This window comes from Leptonychotes weddellii, chromosome 3, assembly GCF_054177405.1.
Source record: "Leptonychotes weddellii isolate Sample4059 chromosome 3, ASM5417740v2, whole genome shotgun sequence".
NCBI classification, from domain to species: domain Eukaryota; kingdom Metazoa; phylum Chordata; class Mammalia; order Carnivora; family Phocidae; genus Leptonychotes; species Leptonychotes weddellii.
The window spans coordinates 98,759,835-98,779,253 of record NC_138371.1 but is presented as its reverse complement, the minus strand read 5'-3'; the positions used below and the strand labels follow the sequence as shown (position 1 = coordinate 98,779,253).

The window sequence follows — 19,419 nt, the reverse complement described above, 5'->3', positions numbered from 1 at the left end:
TGGTTCTATCACTTGCCAGAAGCGGTCGACGGAGGCCCCTCCCCCGCCATCTATCCTCCCGAATATCGCCTCGGATTCACTCCTCCGCATGTCCTACCTTCCAGAAAGTGGTCGCTTTTCTGATGAGAGAGTTGTTGCTCTTCTTTTCTTCGATCTCCTGTTGAGTTTGTAGGTGTTCAGAATGGTTTGATCCCTATCCAGCTGAATTCCTGAGAGGAGACGAAATCCAGGTCTCCTACTCCTCCGCCATCTTGCTCTGCCCCCCCCATTTATTGTATTTCTGATAGAATTAGATTGATGTCCAATAACCTCCTTTGTGCTTTCTGTCTAATCTTTTTTGTGTTTTTCTTGCTTTCTTTTGAATTGATTGCATATTTTTTCTTGTTCCATTTTTTTTGCTTGCAGTTTAGAATCTATACATTTTTATATAATGTTATTTAATATGAATATTTAACTTATCAAAATCAAAGTTTAATTAATATCCTTGTCATTTTCCCAAGCAATGCAAGATAAAGAATATTTTAACTTCCCTTTATAAATATGGTGTTGATGTCCAGTATTTTAGTCAAACCATATTTCTAACTTCACAAGACATTGTTATTATTGTTTTATAAAGTATGCATTTGTTTAGATTTACTTATATATTTGTCACATATTTTGCTTATTATTTTATTTTGTATCTTATACTTTCCACCTGAAAATCTGTCCTCTGCCTGAATTTTTTTTTAGAGGGGAGGGCACAGAGGGAAAGGAAGAGAGAGAATCCTAAGCAGGCTCCACCCTCTGATGGGGGCTGAATCTCAAGACCCTGAGATCCTGATCTCAGCCAAAATCAAGAGTTGAATGCTTAATCAACTGAGCCACCCAGAGTCTGCCTGAATTATTTTAGGATGTCTTTTAGTGAGAGTTTCTTGTCTTTCTTTCATCATGTTCTTGAAGGGTAGTTTTGATAAGTATCCAGTTTTGACAGTTTTCTCTACTTTTTCTTTGAAAGTATTATTTCAGTTGTTATGGCTGCCTTTTTTTCTGTTGAGAAGTTGTCTATCAAAATAATTGTTGATCCTTTTGAATTTAATCTATATTTTTCTATCATTATTTCTAATATATTGTTATCACTTTAGCAATTTCACTATGATGTGCCTAGTTGTGGGCTCCTTCTATTTTCCTTCTTGAGAATCCTTGGGATTCCTATATTCTGAAGATTGGTGTCTTTTAATAAATCCGAAAAATAACCTCTCTCTGTTTCTCTCCTCTCTTTCTAGAAATCTGATTAGATGTATATTAGATCTCCTTACTGAATCCTTTATATATCTTTAATCTCTTAACCTCTTTTTTCATTTTTTTTTGTATTTATTTTTCATTTCCTGGATAATTTTCACTCAGCACGTTGCCTTCTGATTTTCTTGGCTGTTGTTAAGACGTCATCTGTTAACCCAATTGTTATTCTGTTGGAGGCAATCTCTTTTTCTCCCTGTTCTCTGTGGTTTCACTAGGATGTGTCAAGGTGTGAACTTACTTTTGCTTATCCTCCTTGGCTCTCAGAGGGCCAGTTTTCTCTGAAAGGCTTTCTAAACTCTCTGTCTCCCTTTCTAGGTGAATACTTTTACTTTATATTACCTGGCCAGATTCATCTCTGAACCAACAAGCTGCTGACTCACTCTACCTCTATTCCTTTTCTGACTCCACAGAAATGTCTTCCTTGCTTATGAGGCTGCTTTCTCTCTTTTGGGCTTTACTTCATATTACTACATGATGGATCTAAAGAGGGAATTAACTTGTACCATCTTGACTGGAGCCATTACTTCTAAAAGTACATAAAAATAATATTAAAAATAAATTAAATGAATTTTCTATGCTGCATGATCTTGGGGCCTTGATTTGCTTGGTCACTTAATCTGAAAAAGGGATCCAGGCTAATATGCTATAGGTGTATTTGTATTGGTGGATGCTAATGTGTTAGTAGGTAAGTGTTAAGAAATTACCCAGGAAGATATGGTGAAACACCCAGGGAACATATTTGCATGCTGTTAACTTCTTTTCTGGAGATAAAGTATTCTCCTCCCTTCAGGATTTTAAAAAGTAGTGGGAATGTCCATGAATTTGGCCTGTGGAAGGGGAAGAGTCCATCTTGCCCATCTGTCATGACACTAAAAGTGATATTTCTAAATTTCATATCTGATTAGGCCTCTCCCTGCTCAGAGTCCTCCAGCGGGTCCCACTGATTATTGAGCAAAATGCACGCTATAGAGCTTGACCCTCAAGGCTATTAATGAGCATTCTTTCAGGACTCTGGGCACACCAGTTCCATTTCTGCCTGTCACCCATCTCTTTCTGAGATTCTCTTTTGTTAATTCAAATGGTGATAACTCAGTAATTCCTACTTATTCTTTCAGACTAACAAGAAGAGTTCTCCCTCCAGGAACTTTGCCTGACCAATTTCTCTTTTCTCATATACCCCTTCCTTTGCCTTCCCCTTGCTTTTCTCCCCCATCCCACTCTCCTGGGTCACATATGGAAACATCCTGTGGTTAAGCTGTGTTGACATTTTTGAGTTCCCTTCTATCACTATCTGCCTTTGTGACCTCCCTATTCATCCCTGTAGACCAAGTGTATACATAGGAACAGGCACATAGAAGGTTCTCTGTATATGCTCTGTGACTCAGAATGAAGGCACGTTCTCCTACCATGGTATACAAGTGGTGCTCTGCCCTCTCAGGTCTCCAGGGTTTTGTTTTGCCATGACCAATGAACAAAATTCCCTGACTTGGCTCCTGGGAAGCATCATCTTCAGGGTTTTCCATTATTCTGAAAATTGAGTGTTGCATCCAGGTGGAATGTTTCTGGAAGGCATTACCATGCCCCTCCCATGCAGTCATGCCTGGAGAAGCAGGGATATCCTGAAGGAACAGATACCTTGTGGGATATTTCTGAGAATCTATTTGCCTGGCCTCTAGGAGTTTGTTTGGGAAAACACTTACGTCAATTGGAATAATTGCTAGTTCAGTGGATAGAGATGCTGGCTTGGCTGGGTCAGGGTTGTAGATGAGCCCACTCACCTCATGCCAGACAGAGAGGGTATCTAGACTAGAGCAATTCTCCTGCAGGCTCACAAGCCCCACATTCCCAGAAACTCAGTGCAGCTCTTTCATTTCAGAATCAGCACTTTCTGAAAAACTGTGGTTTTTAAGTGTGGTGATTAAGTGCATGGGCTGAAGCCGGGGTTCAAATCCTGGCTCTCTGCCATGTCATGCTATGCAATCTGGATGACCTTCCTAATGTCACTGCATCTCAGTTTTCTCACCTATAAAATGGAGTCTTACCTCAAAAAACTATTGTGAAGATTAAATGAGTTAATGGATCATACCTAGTACACACTCAATGATTAGGAAACTTAGAAAGGTTAGTCATAGCTCAGTTCCAATGCATTGTGTTGTATCCAACAAACCCTTACCCCATCTCTCCTTGGTGTCCCCATTTGTTGAGTAAGAGAGTTGGGCTGTATATCCTCATCTGTGCCTTCTAGCAGTAGGAGCCCCCGTTGTCTTCCATTTGCTAGCTTTGTGCCCAGTGCTTACAAACATGGATGGTATGTTCATGGAATTGTGTGGCTGGGCATTGGTCTAAATCACTTTTCCCATGGCCTTGTTTGTGGTTTGGACAATACTCTTGCACTGTTTCTCTGTTTGGCTCTAAAGACTACCCCTTCTGGGGAGATAACCCTCACTAGGGGAATTCATGCAGAAATTGGTAGCCTTGGGGCTCAGGGAAGAGGGTGGGCTGTAGAATACTCTGAATTTTACAGCAAAGCCAATTCTTGGGTGAGGTTCATTTAATTTATACTGCTTTTTTTCTGATTATATATTTTTTGTAGAAGACTTGGAAAAGTACCTGATAGGATGGAAATAGCAGAAAATGATGACTCATACCTATTACTGTTTGCTGCAGAACCTCTGCTTCTCTAGAGGAGCTGAGCTCCTCTGCAATTGCTGGGACTGAGAGGGAGACATCTGGTTTGCAGTTTCTCAGTGTGGACTCATAATGCCACAATGTGGAGCCCTTGACAGGAGATACACAGCAGGATAAGGGAGCCAATGAAGGTGTTATACCCTGAAGGTGAAGAGGGAACAGGCCACAGTGAAACTCTGGTCTCAGCTTCCCAAGGGTGAGGAGTCTCAGAAAAGCTTCCTTGATTCCTGTGGAAACTTCTCTCAATGGTCTTAGCACCCTGAGTGGTTACTGTTAACATGCAGGTGGGCTTTCCAATCTTTTTTGTGCCTTTTTAGCCTACCTGAGTTTGCACTTGGTATATTGTGTATTTTAATGTTTTTCACTTAACATTATATCACAAGCATTTCCTGAACTTATTAACAATTCTCTGTAACATCATTTTATTGCTTCAGAATATCTAATTGCAAGTCCACATCATAATTTTCTTAACATTCCCCTAATGATAAACACTTCAGCAGTTTTATATTTTCCTTACTGTGAATAGAGCTATTAAGGGACTTTTTAACTGAAATCCTGGTCTGCATTTCAGGGTATTTTCTCAGGATAGACTTCTAGAGATAGAATTTCAGGGTCAAAGAATGTGAACATTTATGACATTCTTGGCACACTGCCACAGGGACTGCTAGGTCTGCCCCCGCCAGCATGTGCCCATTGCACCCTTTGTGGCTTTGGGTAAGCTTCTTTTAGATAAGCTCTGCCTTAATTAATAAAATAAAATGCATATACATATTTCTTTGATTAGTAATTCAGCAGCACATTTTTTCCTCTTAGAATCATTTTCCAATGGCAGGTGATTAATAATAAGTGGGATAAACAAGTTAGAGGACTTCCTTCTACCTCCCTGGGGGGAAGCTGCTGTTAGCTGCCAAGAATTCCAATTCAGCCTGCTGTTGAAACTCTCTAGCTTTTTTATTTTGAAAATCGAACATGTCTTTGTGTGTGGGAGAACCCTCCATATAAGCAACCCAAAACATTTGGCATGGTACCTTTCAACAGGGTATTGAAAACCACAGAGAGATTTGTGGAGGCTTTCCAACCATCACACATTAGCACCTCTGTCTCAGCACCAGCTAATTCTGACAGCTCCACGAAGAAGGGAAGCTAGGACTTTTCTCCCCTTTTTACTAATGAGGAAATGAAGGCTCAAAGAGGTGAGCCTCCTGACTCTGTTCCATGTCAATTCCCTAGTCTTCTTCAGCTAGTGAAAAGCAACTGCAAGATGCCAACAATTCACTTCAATTGTCAGACCACATCTGGGTCTGGCTCAAGCTGCCGGAGTGAGGTGTGGGGGCGATGGTAAAGCCCAGGCTGGCTCCAGTGGGAGAGAAATGTAATCAATTAACAATACCTGCCAGGGACATAGGGAGTGGGAGGACTTCACAAGTGCCCGCTACTGCCCAGGTGCCTAGAATTGCCCAGGTATCAGTATTGTCAGGTGCCTAGTATTGCCCAGGTATCAGTATTACGCAGATGCTGGGATTGCATATTTGCTAGTATGGCATGGGCACTGGTATTTATAAAATATGTGGAGCCCATCCCCTTTGGAATCTCCAAGATCCCATTTTTCCTCTCTCAGGGAAATTAGAAGGTTTAACATAAGTACACAGATTGGTTTCTGTGACCTTGTCTGGCACATGTCTACTTATTCTGCCTCTTTTCTGTATCATAGTCCTATGTGGGCCAGAATGGGGTTCTGACCTGAGACAGTTTTCAGAGCTCAGCTTTTGTAAAGTAATGAAGTCAGTAATGTCTTCCTTCTTTGCCCTCCTGTCTCTGTCCCACCCTGCACCACACAAACATGCCTCAGCACTCCATTCTGCTCTCCCACCTCCAGGCTCTCCTGCCCTGCATCTCTGGTCAGAGATGGGATGCACAGAGGTTTATGATTCCCTCTGTTTTCCCCATGCCTAGAAGGATGTGTGTGGCAGAGGGCTTTGCAATGCTTCATCCTAAAGAATAAAATTTGAATGGTGAAATTTCTGACTTACTTGGGGTTAAAAGTTTGGGTAGAATGCCTTCCCAGGGGCATCTCAAATGCCATATGGGCAGGATTTAAGAGGTAACCCTTCTGAATCCTTTGTTTTCCCCTCTGAGGTTGTAGTCAGGTATTTTTTGTCCCAGAGGAGCTGCAGATGTGACTATAGGATGCTGAAGGCTTTGGTTCATTCTGTGCAGATTTTAGTGACAAAGGCTGATGAACAGTCTACATCCACAAACCCAACAAATCTAGTATGAACTTCCCCTCCAGGGGCTGTAATGTTCTATATGCATGGCATCCCATAACCAGTGCAGAGTCAGGTGAATTCACAATTGTGTCAAAAGAAGATTTTGCTTCCATCCCAAGGGATCTGTTACAAGGTGCTTTCCCCTATTCAGGCCTCAACAATTTCTAGGCCATCTTTCTCCCCAGAGTACACCTCTAATTCATCTTCAACACTGGATACCAGTGTGATTTGCAAAATGGACATCTGTGCCCCATTCCCTCCTGTAAGTCCCTCCAAGGGCTCTCCACCACCTACAAGGCAATATCCAGGCTCCACAGCATGACAACCCGGCCACTCATTACTTGGTTCTTTGCAGTCTGTGGGTCTAGCCTCATCCTTCATAACTTCTGCAAAGACTACATGTCCCAGGAATCATTTAGAAACACTGGGTTTCTGGACTTACCTTTATTTCTCTGCATTTCTCACCCCTGCACCTGGCTGACTCTTTCAGAACCAGGCTCAGAGTTCCTTCTCCAAGAATGCTTCCCTGGCCTCCCTTAGGCTCTTCAGTATTCTTCTACTGTGGACCCTGTGCAACTTGAGCTGTTTTTTTTTTTTTTTTAAAGATTTTTTATTTATTTATTTGAGAGACAGAGAATGAGAAACAGAGAGCATGAGAGGGAGGAGGGTCAGAGGGAGAAGCAGACTCCCCGCTGAGCAGGGAGCCTGATGCGGGACTCGATCCCGGAACTCCAGGATCATGACCCGAGCCGAAGGCAGTCGCCTAACCAACTGAGCCACCCAGGCGCCCCGCAACTTGAGCTGTTTTAATACATTTCCTATTGTGATGAGTGTCCTCCAGAGCAGTGGCAGGACCTTGCTCACTCTGTCTCTGGCATTGTGCCTACCACTTGGGATAAACTCAGAGAATATTTGTGGATTGAAAGAAGGTCTGTCACTGCCTAGATGCTGAGGTCTAGATGCTCACCATCACTTTGTCCTAATGTCTCTACTTGTCACCCTTAGAAGACAATGTCTGAGGAACAACAGCTATGAACTAAATGGTCTTCCCCTGGAGGAAGGGGTGGTCTGCCCCTGGGGCATCTAAGGGGGCCCACACTGTGCTTTATCTTCAGAGAGCTGAATGTGGAACTCTTTCTTATTTTTTGACTTGGAGAGAAAAAGAAGAAGAATTTCAGCTATTTGAAAAATAAAAGGTGGCCAAAGTGTTTGGTTTAAAGTTAAAGCCTGGATGGGGGGTCTGCCTATCTTAAGCATCCTTGGAGATCTATAATGTTGGCAAGAGAGACCTCTTGATCACTGGATGACCTTAGAGATAGAAGCTGGAGAATTTCATCTAGCCTCATTGTCAGGGCTCTAGATTTATGAGTTCACCCATGAACTGAGACATTCCCATAGTGTATACCTCTATTTGTTCCTGTGACAGTAAACCAAGAAAACCCAGAAAACCTGTAGCCATATCTCTCAGGGATTAGCAAAGGATGGAGAAAAGTTTTCTCCTTTAAATCCTTCATGTGCCCTAGGAAGCAGAATATGCTTTTACTTGGCTGGTGACAAGGTAAAGATACTTTAATGAGCTCCAAGCCCAGCTACTTAGCACATTGCTAAGGTTTAATGTATGTACACACTTAATCAACAAGTATTGAGCACTCACAGGCACCAGGCACTGTTAGGCAGTGCCTACCTTGTTGGGGGACAATGCTCCATGGGTGTCTCAAATTTCTCACATCTTGTGAGGAGTGAACTGGTTGTTCTGGGCTATCTTTGCAAGGATGTTTGTATAGCAAGCAGCTTTGGACAGTAGAGATCATGCCTTTCTCCAGAGCAGAGGGGCAAGCATGTTTACCACCCATCAAAAAGGACTCTGGTTCTCTTAGCTCAGGGCTCTTCTTCTGGAACTCAATGTACCTTGTGGGCAAGCGTCCATCGGGGACCATCCACATTGCCTATGTGGGGCTAAGGGACAAAAAGTGCTGACATAAGTATGCTGATGTGAGCCCTAGCATGCCCTAGCTGTGAGCAATAAAGCCCTCTGTCCTGTGTCTTCTGTCAGCATCCATGGAACTGTTACAGGTTTGGCTTTCACAAGCAGGTAAAATCTTAGCACCCTCATAGTTCTGGATCAACTTATATCCTCATTGAATTTCATATTCAAAATACCCTAAAATTAAAATACTTTTATCTTCGTTTTGTGGATTAGAACTGAAGCAGAGAAGTTAGCTCTTCCTAGGTCACACAGCTAGCGAGTGCTAGAGGGGAGATTTCTGTTCAACTCTGTCCAGTTCCAGAACCACATCTTTCCATAACATGTTGGCTTGACTGCAGATACGAAAGTGCCTGTAGTTCTATGTGTGGCCAACCCTTTGGCCCCTAAATCACCTCTGCTGCTATAATGATAAAAAAGCTCAAGCAAGGAGTGGAAAACAATTGAGCAGCATCTCCTCCAAAGGAACATAAACAAGATATCATCAGGAGTGGCTTCCACTGAAGAAGTTCTTCTCTGATATTTACATAACAGTTGTCTCTAAGCTCGACCTACTACCCTTTCTTCTGGTGAGCGGATGAGATCCATTTCCCCACAGGCAGGATGGGCTGAGTCATGTGAATTTCAGACAAATCAATGTGTAGCTGGAGTAATGGGCATGCTCCAGGATGACAGATGTCTCCAGCCCCTTGGCAGGGTCCAAAACTTGATAAGCCTCTAGAAGCCCTCTTGTATATTCCACAGTGCATTTTCATCTGTGCCCTGTTTAATCTGATCATTTCCTTATTCTTATGATAGTGACCTGTTTCTCCAGTGGCTCCATATGGTCTGTGGCACAAAGCCCCATTTCTTAGCCTGGGGCCCAAGATCCTCTACGGTCCAGCCCTAATCTACAGTGTGGCCAAACCAAGCTTCCCTTCCTGTCTGAAGCCATCCTAATCCATTCCTTAGCTTTGGTGGAACTGGCCTCTCCTTCCATGGTGTCCACAGTTATCAGTATTCCTTCCCTCACAGCATCTGTAACACTTTAGGGCTATATACATTGACATGTTCATCTCCACCAAGCCATGAGCCCTCAAGGCCAGGCCTGCTATATCTAGCTATGCCACCCATATTTGTGGATTGTACCTGTGCACACACACACACACACACACTCTCTCTCTTAGTTTGAAATTTCATCATTAAATACTCTTATTTGGGGGTTAAACACTTTTTAAAAGCACACATCAGCCCAGGAGTAGTACAGATGTTTCACAGATGTTTTGACAGGATGTAACTTACCTGATCATTTTCCTCTTTGCTAAGAATGACCTGGGTGGCAAGATTCGTGGGTGCTAGCACATGAATGAGGTGTGCTCGACCTGAAAACGCTTGCTATCTTTATCTTGCTAATCATTCTGCAGAGGGCCAACAGTTCAGGATTCCACTTGGTCACTGACTCCCACCACTGAGAGCTGCCTCTATCCCAGGCCAGCCCTCGCCAGGGATGGGGCTGTTGGTGTAAGAGCCCAGGTCATTGCTGGCAGAGGCCTGGCCTGGGTGCTCTGACCCTGGCACTGGGTCATTTCAGGGTCCCTAAGTCCTGGTGCCACCTGTTCCCATGAAGAGCTCTCGCTGATTCACCTCAGCCTGCAGAAGGAAGGAGCTTCCTCTCTCCAGCCTGCTGGTCAGACCGGCCTGGGTTCAAATGCTCCCGTGGCCATTAGAAGCTGTGTGACCTCCAGCCATCACTCCAAGCTTTCTGAGCCTCAGTTGCCACAGGGCTGACGGGTGGATGAGGCCACTGGCCTGCAGACTGTGGTGAGGATAAGAGGAGCACATGCAAAGCAGCTGGCATTGCACACAGTGTGCTAGCTCCCCTTCCCTCTTCTTCCAGCCCCCCTCTCCACCGCCTACCTTTCCTCTCCACCTCCCTCCTTCCTCCTTAACAGCTTTTGGAGATGTGGTGTGTGCATATTTGTGCACATTTGCCCCCATCCACATTTGTGGTAGACATGCTATGTGGTGACTCTATGCATCGTTCGTTGGGGGAGGGATCAAATATAAAGAAAGTGTGCTCTCTTACCAGATGGAGCACCATTTATTTGCATACCAGTGTGTACTAGGTGCCTGTGGGAATGTGTGCATGTGTGTGCTCACTGATGTGATGCTCTTGCCTCTGCAGTTAGCCTGTGACAGCTCCCTCCTTCTGGGGGCATCTGGATAGTCCACCTTGAATGAGCCAACCTGGCAGCATCCATGTCACCCCTGTGTCTCATTCCGGCTGGGCCTGAGGGTTGGGAGTAGGCCGTGCTTCAGTACAGTTTTCGAGGACATTGGGTGGGGGGCACGGAGGGCAAGGACCAGGGGAAGGAGGGGCCAGTTCTCAGAGAACAGCCAGTGCAGGTGGCTCTGGGGCTTCTGCGGAGGGAGTGGGGAGGAGCCATCAGAATCTTCTTCCAGTACAGACACCTGTGGCGGCATCAGGGGGCCAAGGTACCCTGGGTTCATCCTTCCCTGAAGACTTTTTAAAGTAAGACATGCCTATGTGTGGGTTCTGGGTGCCTCCTCTATGCCCACTGGGCAGTGATCTGTGCTCACAATCCTTGAAGATGAGGCCACATGCCCACATTTTCTCAAAACCCCGAAGTGATGTCACAACAGGAAGGGATGTTGGTAGTTGTTTAGTTCAGTGTTTCCCAAATGTGTTCCAGGGACTCTTGGCCTACAAGTTTGTAAAAGGTGTTCTGGGAAGAAATGGGGTCTCTGGAAAAATACATTTGAGGAATGCTGCACTCATCCTCCTACCCCCAATACTCCAAGAGTCACTGCACACATTGGAACACTAAGGATGGCTGGAAGCCTCGCACAGCTTTAACTTTGCTTAACATGTCATTTACACATTTATTTGCACAAGGAACACCCTTTTTGTTTGGGCTGTGTATCACCATCTTGCTGGGCTGGTATTTTATAGATCACAGTTTGGGACATACGGATGTAACTAAACCCTTGATTTTATAGATGAGAAGTGGTGGGCCAGCAAACTCGGGTTACTCAGGGGAAGGTCTCACCTTTTGACTATCATCAGCTTCTTTTCTTCTATTTCTTCCCCCACACCCATGACAACCCTATAGCTTCCAGCTATTTTGCTTGGTGGCCATTCCTGGCAGAACTTGGCTCCTGCTATTCCCCTAGGGAGAATGATGGGGAACCTTTTTGCTGACTCCCAGGTGTAGATGGTGCAGCCTCAAGAAACCTGAGTTACAAGGAGTTCCTTGCAGCCTGGGCTGCAGTCTTAAACCTGGAAATGCTGGTCTCTGAGTGACTGTGGAGCTGATGGGAGTCTTACAAAGACCCTTACAAAAGAGGATGGTTACTAAGTTTATCTTCTCTCCCTGTTATTAATTTTAGTATATGTGCTGTCGAAGCGAGCACTCCCTGTTATTAATTTTAAATGACAGTTATTTCTCTTCAGGAAATCTTAAGAAGTGGTGCAATGAGGAACTTTCATTAACCAAGACATATGTACTGCATATCTAGCACCAATTATTGACACTGGAAGACTGCCCTGAGCACCTGACACATTTGTTCCTGCCATCAACCCTAAGACTTGGTACCGTATGGGTTCAGAATGAGTCCCTCAGGATGGGCCACTTTGGCATGCAGATTATTTTGAGCTGGAAACAATCAAGGCCCAAAAGGCTCAGGAAGAAACTCTGACCTTCCCCTTAACCACCTAAAAGAATTGAGACAGAGGACCTACTCTAAGAAGGGAACTATCACCATAGGTAACTACATTATAATATAACCAGAGGAGGTGGACAGGGAGGAGGTTAGCAAAGTTGGTGTTACAATTTCTCTCTGTGTCCCATTGTTCCTGAGGGGCCCAGCAAACATTTGTTTACCAAGCATTTACTCTTTTTCACATTCCTGTGAATGGACCTTCCTTCCCTTCAAAGTCCCAGACCTCTATCCTCTTCTCCTTAGTCAGGATGACCTATATACCTCACTTTGCCTGACTGGTTTTTGGAATCCCGTGTTTATGTGGATTCCCAGGACTTACGAAATTAAGTTTGATTTTTCCAATCTGTTTCATGTCAACTTGATTCTTAGACCAGCTGGAAGGATCTTGAAGAGTAGAAGAAAATGTTTCCTCCTCAACACTACCATGGAATCATGTCTACTTGAGGGATGGGAACACTGAAGCCAGAAAGGTCAAGCAAGTTGCCCAAGGTCCCAGGACCAGGAAAGGGGGACCTAGGGCCCAAACCCAGAGGGATGGCACTCTGCAGTCTGTGCTCTAGCCACTGTTATTATGGGAAGGATCAGTTCACTCATAGTTATTTAACAGGTATAATTTTTCTAATATTGTGCATTAAAAAAAAATCAATGCTTCAGCCAGTGCCTAGGCAGCTGGGACAGCCTATTATTTCTAGAGGAACATTCCACTCTTACATTTGTTTCATGAAGCTGGTGCCTGCACAGGGAAAAAAAGAAATCTGGTCACTGGTCCCTCCTTCCCTCAGGGTTCCAGGAGTCTGCACTGTCTATGCTGAGGACAGGCCAATGGGGCTGGAAGTGGATGGTCCCAGCCCCACGCATGCAGACTGTAGTGGAGAACACAAAGTCATACCAGTGAAACGCAAGGCCTGGGTGGTGGTTGTCTTTCCCCAGACAATTACAGTAATGCTGTTTGACTCTGAATGCTTGGTTACATTTCAAATTTATTTCCAATCATTTAGAGCTGGATCAATGGGAGACAAAAGTGCCTTTTAGCTCTGGCACCTGCTGTTCCCCCCAAATGTCAAGGACTGACATTTGATGCCATTATCCCCAGTCAGCTTACAGATGACTCACTTCCTTGCTTCCCCAGCCCTCAGGCCCACCCACCCAGCAAGGACTTTCACACCATGCTGATGACAAACTGCACTGTCCAGGAGAACCCAGACTTTCTTCCTCTGGCAGAGCAAAGGCAGGCCTCCTGGGTGGCCACTGCATCCCCTGGTGCCTGGGACAGGCCTCTCACGGCTCAGTCCCTCCTTCTTCCCTCTCTCCCCAGGCTGGCACCTAGTGTTCCCAGGCCAGGTGTGTATCTTGGGATGAGGTGGGTGCTCTCATGGTCTGCCTGGTGGTGCAGATAGCAGGTTGGGGCTGTGGGATGTATCTTCTCTTACGGAGTTGAAGGAGGCATTGGGGGAGGTGAGGCCTGGTGCCCCTCAGATAAAGTACTCCTTTCTGCTGTTGTCACCTGTGTCCTGGAGGGAGGGGTCATCCTGCAGGGCTGCGTCTGCGCTTTCAGCAAACTCTGTACCCTTGGCCTCATTGGTGTGGTATGTGCCCTTGTGCCGGTACATGTAGCGTAGCATGACGATGAGGAGGCAGATCAGGACGATGGCTATAGCGGCGATCACGCCTGCAGGAGGGAAGCAATGCATGGCTCAGTCTGGGGCAGGCATCTGGGCCTGAGGGAGGGGGTCAGGATGCACAGGGCTTGTGTCCGGACAGACACTCTGCTATAACAAACACCAACCCCAGACAAGCTTGCTCATCCTGCCTAGTGTGTGCTCACCCTTATCTGTACCCCTCTGAGTTACCTCTCTCTCCCCTCCTATTCCCTATCCCTCCACTCAGAGTGGTGCCGACTGAGGCTGGAATAGGATCCCGGAACTGACCCTCACTCAGGGGCGCTCAATCTACTGAGGAAGACAGACCTCTGTGCATGACTTGCAGAATGAACTACATGGGTTTACCTAAAACTGAGGGGTTCATGGGCCTCAGGACTTTTAGTTTTAAAACCAGAACAATCCCAACTGAGAAGTTTCCTGGAGCACAAATCTTGGTGGTAAAACCAGGAAAGTGCCCAGAAGGCTGGGCCCTGGTGGCTGCCCCCTGTGCACTACTGGGGGAACAAGACAGGGCCATGGGAAGCCCTTGAGACAGGTTGGGTGGAGTGTGGTTCACTGCTCATCACCCGACCTTAGCTCCAGCATGCTCTCCAGAGGTGAGGGCTGCATGAGTCTGGCAGGGGAGCAGGGATCAGCCAAGCAAATGACTGAAGAGGAAGAGGATTCTGGAGGATGCCATGCAAAGGCATGGGGTGTGGTCAGAAGTCAGTCCTTCATTTCTGTCTGGACTCATGAGTAGTTGGGAGAAGAGGCTTGAAGTCTGAGCAATAGAACCCAGGTCTCTCAGACTCTGGGAGTGATGGCAGGTTCTCTCTCCCCTGGGCATTTCCTCTGACCCTCCTGGCTTGGAGGCCCAGGACAGCTCACCTGCAATGATGGCGATGTTCGCCCCCAACGAGGGGAAAAATGGGCCAGGGTCCAGTTCTGTGAACAGAAGAGAAGAGCCTTAGTGGGGAGAGAAAGTCTTCCCATACTTAGCAGCACCCTGGCCGTGCCTGTACCCCCAGCTCACAGGCGCACAGCTCTTGAATGGGCCGAGTGGACAGGAGGCAGGGTGTGCCTGGACAGGCTTCTGGCTCTGCCTGGCCACTGGCAGGTCTGCGGAGAACGTGTGAACCAGAGTTGAGGCAGCCCCAGTTCTGACGTCTCTGCAACCATGCGAGTGGGATGAGGGATGGGCTCCTGCACTGGGCAGACACTGGGTAGACAGGCTCAGTGGTGGCCATGAAAGTGGGCAGTGATATGCCTGGTGCCAGCACCACCTGCCTTTGGACCTCAGCTTTTCTCACCATAATGGTAAAAACAGACCATCTGTGAAGTGTCCCCACATGTGGAGGGTCTGTACATGCCAGGTGTTGGTTTAGTTGCCTTTGACCCATCACATCATGTGGTCTTTGATACCCCGTTCCATGAGGTGTGTGGTATCACTAGCTCATTTCACAGGTGCGACACTGAGTGTCAGAGAGTGACATGCCCAGGGTCACACAGCTCGCTCAATGGTGGTCTGGACTTAGCTCAGACTCTCACCTCTGGGGTGCACTTTCTCTTTTCTCTCTTGAAGATGCCCCTCCCAGAGGGCTCCTGTCTGGAGGCTCCTCCCCGAGTCCCTCTGGGGTCTCTGATCAGCTCTTCTGCGGGAAGGGCCGCCCTCGGGCGCTACGGATTTACTGAGTGCATTTCTCCAAAGTGCTATGGTCTGGCCACAGGGCTAGCATCACAAGGACAGCAGGAACCTGCACATCACCTCCAGCGGCTGCACAGAGTGCCTCCTCTCTCCTCTGGGAGACGAGTGAGAGGAAGAATTTATTAGACCATAGAAATATCAGTGTTAACATGGAAATCCCATGTTCCCATTACAACGGCTACGCACATTAAAACAGAGAAGGCTACTTCATTATAGGCCTTTCTGCTCAGATAATCACTTTAATTATGGTGAGATGAGGTCATTCTCCCCAGTGACAGCTTCCAGATGCCTTTTTCTGATAAGAAACCAGTGGTGGTGCCAGGAAGGAAAGTGTGGGGAGCCAAGCAAAGGCTCCAGGCTGGAGACAGAGGAGGAGAAGAACCAGCCTGGAGCCTGGAGGTGGGGAAGAGGTTAAAAGAAGTCCTCAGGCCTGCAAAGAGACTGAGTGGGCACACAGCAGGAGTCAGGGTAGGGGCGGGAGGGAAGGCAGTAGGAGCAGTGGGGTCAGCTTCTAAGTGCTTCACCGCAGTGAGAACGGAGGCTGGCAGGGCAGGAAGTTCAAGTGGCATCGGACTCCAGGGTGGACAAGAGCTACCTAGAATTTAGCACCTTCTCCACAGTAGGTACTCGATAAACATTTACTGAATAATACTGCATAAATAAATGCATGTATGTGTGTATACACACCTACATGAGTGGATTCAGACACTGGCATTGTAGACCTTCCTCAATCACGAAGCACCGAGTGCTTCAGTAAGAATGAAGAGTGGCCCCTTCCTTAAGTCCATGTGGATGGTCACAGAAGTTCAAATATCCCAGATTGCCACCTGGAATATTCCAGGTGAAGACCAGCATTTCTTATGCCAGTTAGTCCAACCCAGTCAGGGTTAGAAGGGACTGCTGTTACCTTTTCTTTTAAAAACGATTCACAATTGTGTACCATGTGCCTGGTACTGTCCTCAGCATTTACCAGGTTTTAACTCATGTAGCCCCCAGGGCGGTCCCATTCAGAAGCAGTGATTATTATTCCCATCGTACAGATTTGGAAGCTGAGTCCCAGAAAAGTGTTACTGTTTTCCCTGGATCATATAGCTAAAAGAGAGTCAGGAGTCCACCAGCTCAGGCCGAGGCCACCCAGAGTCAGTGTGCTTAACTCTTCGGTCACCGCCCAGTGGGAAGTCTGGGTTGGCTGCTTAAGAACTAGATGAGGTATTTGGCTTGAACCCCTTGGGGTGAATTTCTTAGCTTGTGTTTGGGACCCTGTACCCAAACCTATATACTGGAACACTGGAAGCCCTCCTGGCAGGCCAGCAGACTACAGAGCAGGAGGGACCTCTGGCCTTTGAGGGGTCACCAGTTGAGCCCCTAGCAACGCTCCCTCTGAACGCACGCACACTCAGGAGAATGGTGGGCAGGGATGCTTGATCTCCATGCCCCACCCCTCCAGGTGTGTGGAGCTGAATTGGCACACTGTGAGTGCCCCCAGGGTGGTGACACTTCAGCATGATGGGAACGGCCACAGAGGTCAGAATTGGCACAGAGGAGGAAGCTCAGGCCTGTCTGGGAAGATGGGGATGGCATAAGAAGTGGTTCTCAAAGTATGGTCCTGGGACCAGCAGCCTTTCCTAGGAGTCTGCTAGAAAGGCAAATTCTTGGGCCCCATCTCAGACCTGCTGAATCAGAAACATGGGCTGGGGGCCTCCAATCTGTGGTAACAGGCCTCTAGGTGGTTCTGATGATTGTTCTGTGTTGAGAACTGCTGGTGTATGAGAAAGTTCCCAGAGGGAAGTCATTAGGATTGGCCCTTGAAGGATGAATGAGAGTTTGCTGCACAGACAGGAGTGTAAGCATTCCAAGCAGAGAGCTCAGCACCCACAACAATGCTCACCTCTCCCTAGCTCTTACTTTCTCCCTGAATATCTGCTCACCATTCATGGCACTGAGGCTCCTGAAGCCTGTGTTTTGACCTCTCACCTCTGGAGATGGTGGGGTGAGGACCCTCATCGGTTATACTCCCTTGTCCTGCTTCCCTTTAGCCAGCAGCAATGATAGGGGATATTTGGAAAGGCTAGCTGGAGTGAGCTCCATCCCTCCCAGGAAGTTGACGGGTTAGTGTGCAAGCAGATTGGGACCCTGGAATGAAAACCCACCCCTACCTAGCCGGGGTTGAAGAGTGAGTATGATTGGAGTTAGCATCATTCTGAGCTCAAGAACTGGGGTAGAGGGATTGATGGGCAGCCTTAGGGGGTGCATTTATGGCAGAGCAAGGTATTATTTATGGCTAGGTGTGGGTCTGAGATCAGAAATAAGCCACTGTGTAGCCCTCAGGTTGGACAGGCATGGGAGGCCTCAACCCTTTTGTAGAGATCCAAGGTACCCTGTGATTTTCTTTCTTGGCTCTCCTCAAGATTGCAACACCCCCACCACAGAGAAAGCTCTACAAGCTCCAGAACCATGTTAGCCCTGGTCACAGCTCTATGCCCAACATTTGACTATGCGCCTGGCACCCAAGGACCGTTGTTGAATGGTATTTGAATGCCTGGTCCCTTTGGGGGAACTGAGAATCAAACTGTACTTTGCACTGTCCACCTCGTGAAGACAGTTTTTGGTTCAAGTCTTGACATGAAATTGCACAGCAGTTATTCAGCAAAATATTTAATATTGACTGGCTTTACTTTCTTTGTATGTAAAACAAGTTTAACAGTATCCTCCCTGTGGTAGGGATTAGAAATGATATACCCACACATGATAAATATTTTATATACGTTATGTAGACAGTACCTACATGGCACATAGCTCAGAATAGGTGTTTACTGAGTTGTCACCACTATTTTTTTTTTTTTTTTAAGAAAGGCAGACTGCCACATGTGGCACCTCATTTGGATGTAGCTGGAGTCTTGGAAGCTTGACCACCCCGCGTTCTCCTAAAAATGGTCCTAAGTACCAGCAGGGGAATGCAGCTACTCGTATACCCTTGACCGAAGAATGGTCCTCCTCTATCAGGGAAGGCTGTTCTCTTCTACCGAGGGTGTGGCTTTGGGAGGGACGCACATGGAGCCATGAGGGAAGAAGGGGACACCCGCCTCGATAGCCAGATCTGTCGAATCAACCCTGGCGATCAGTGGGGTGACAGATGTCACAGCCAGATCGCCCTCACATCCTGTCACCACTAGTTTGATCTCATTCTTATTATTACTCTGGTTTGCACATAATTCAGTGCCAGCCACCTAAATGACCTGCTAACAGATGTTGTGAGTCCAGGCAGAGGATGGATGCTGGTCATGGATTCCCAGCACAGTCTTGGCTGACAGTAAATCAACATCTGGGTGCTGAGTGTCTCTGAGTTCCCAGCATTACCGTAGGGAAAGAGGAAGTTCCAGGAAACAGAGAATGGTTCTCTAACCTCAGGGGGCTTATGGTTTCCCTGGGAGATGTGACTGTGACACGCAACTTATTTAGGGCAGTGTTTGTCAAACAGTAAATCCCAACCCACTGGTGGGTCCTAACTAGAGGGGAGGGAGAGGGAAAGAAGAAGAGGGAGAGAGAGAGGGAGAGAGAGAGAGGGAGTGGGAGAGAGAGAGAGAGAGGTGTTCAGAAACCATCAGGCCCTAACAAAGGCAGCCAGGGTAAATAATATTTGGTGGGGCTTTGATTTCATTTGTGCACACACACCAAAAGCATTTACCATACTGTTTGGAGGCCATGGCTTAAGCCACAAGACTATAAGGGGGAATAAAACAAATCCCTAGTCCTGCAGTGTTGAGTTCAAGGGAGCCCAACTACGAGCAGGCAGATGGCAAAGAAAGCACGGCTTCACTCTGACAAAAGCTGGTATGGGTCATGGCGGTAAGGTGGCCATGTTGTGTGACAGCTCTGAGCTTTGGAACCCTCACCACAAGGCTAGGGCCTGGGCCATGGGCCAGGTGCAGGGATAACAGATGCTTCCTGTGAGCTGAGCTGATGACTCTCCAGAGGGAGAGGAAAGGGAAGGGCTGTTACTGCCCCAAACTCCTGTTCAGGGAAGCTCCCTTCCCACAGGGGCAGGGGTGGGATGGTGGGTGGGAGGAATGCTCCCTGATTCTGGAGATGAGGCCACATAGCCTGGGGGTTCAGCCTTGTGCGCCTCTGGAGGAG

At 46.9% G+C, this 19,419-nt stretch overlaps 1 protein-coding gene across 1 annotated transcript; it reads right to left on the bottom strand.

Moving 5' to 3' along the window:
- Positions 1–12,903: 12,903 nt before the first annotated feature.
- GYPC (glycophorin C (Gerbich blood group)) lies at positions 12,904–17,289 on the bottom strand. Its single transcript, XM_031024062.2, has 3 exons — positions 17,214–17,289; positions 14,469–14,546; positions 12,904–13,609 (listed from the first exon to the last, which is right to left on the bottom strand). Exons 1-3 carry the CDS (start codon positions 17,287–17,289, stop codon positions 13,413–13,415), a joined length of 351 nt encoding a protein of 116 aa, XP_030879922.1. The 3' UTR covers positions 12,904–13,412.
- Between the last annotated feature and the right edge of the window lie 2,130 nt (positions 17,290–19,419).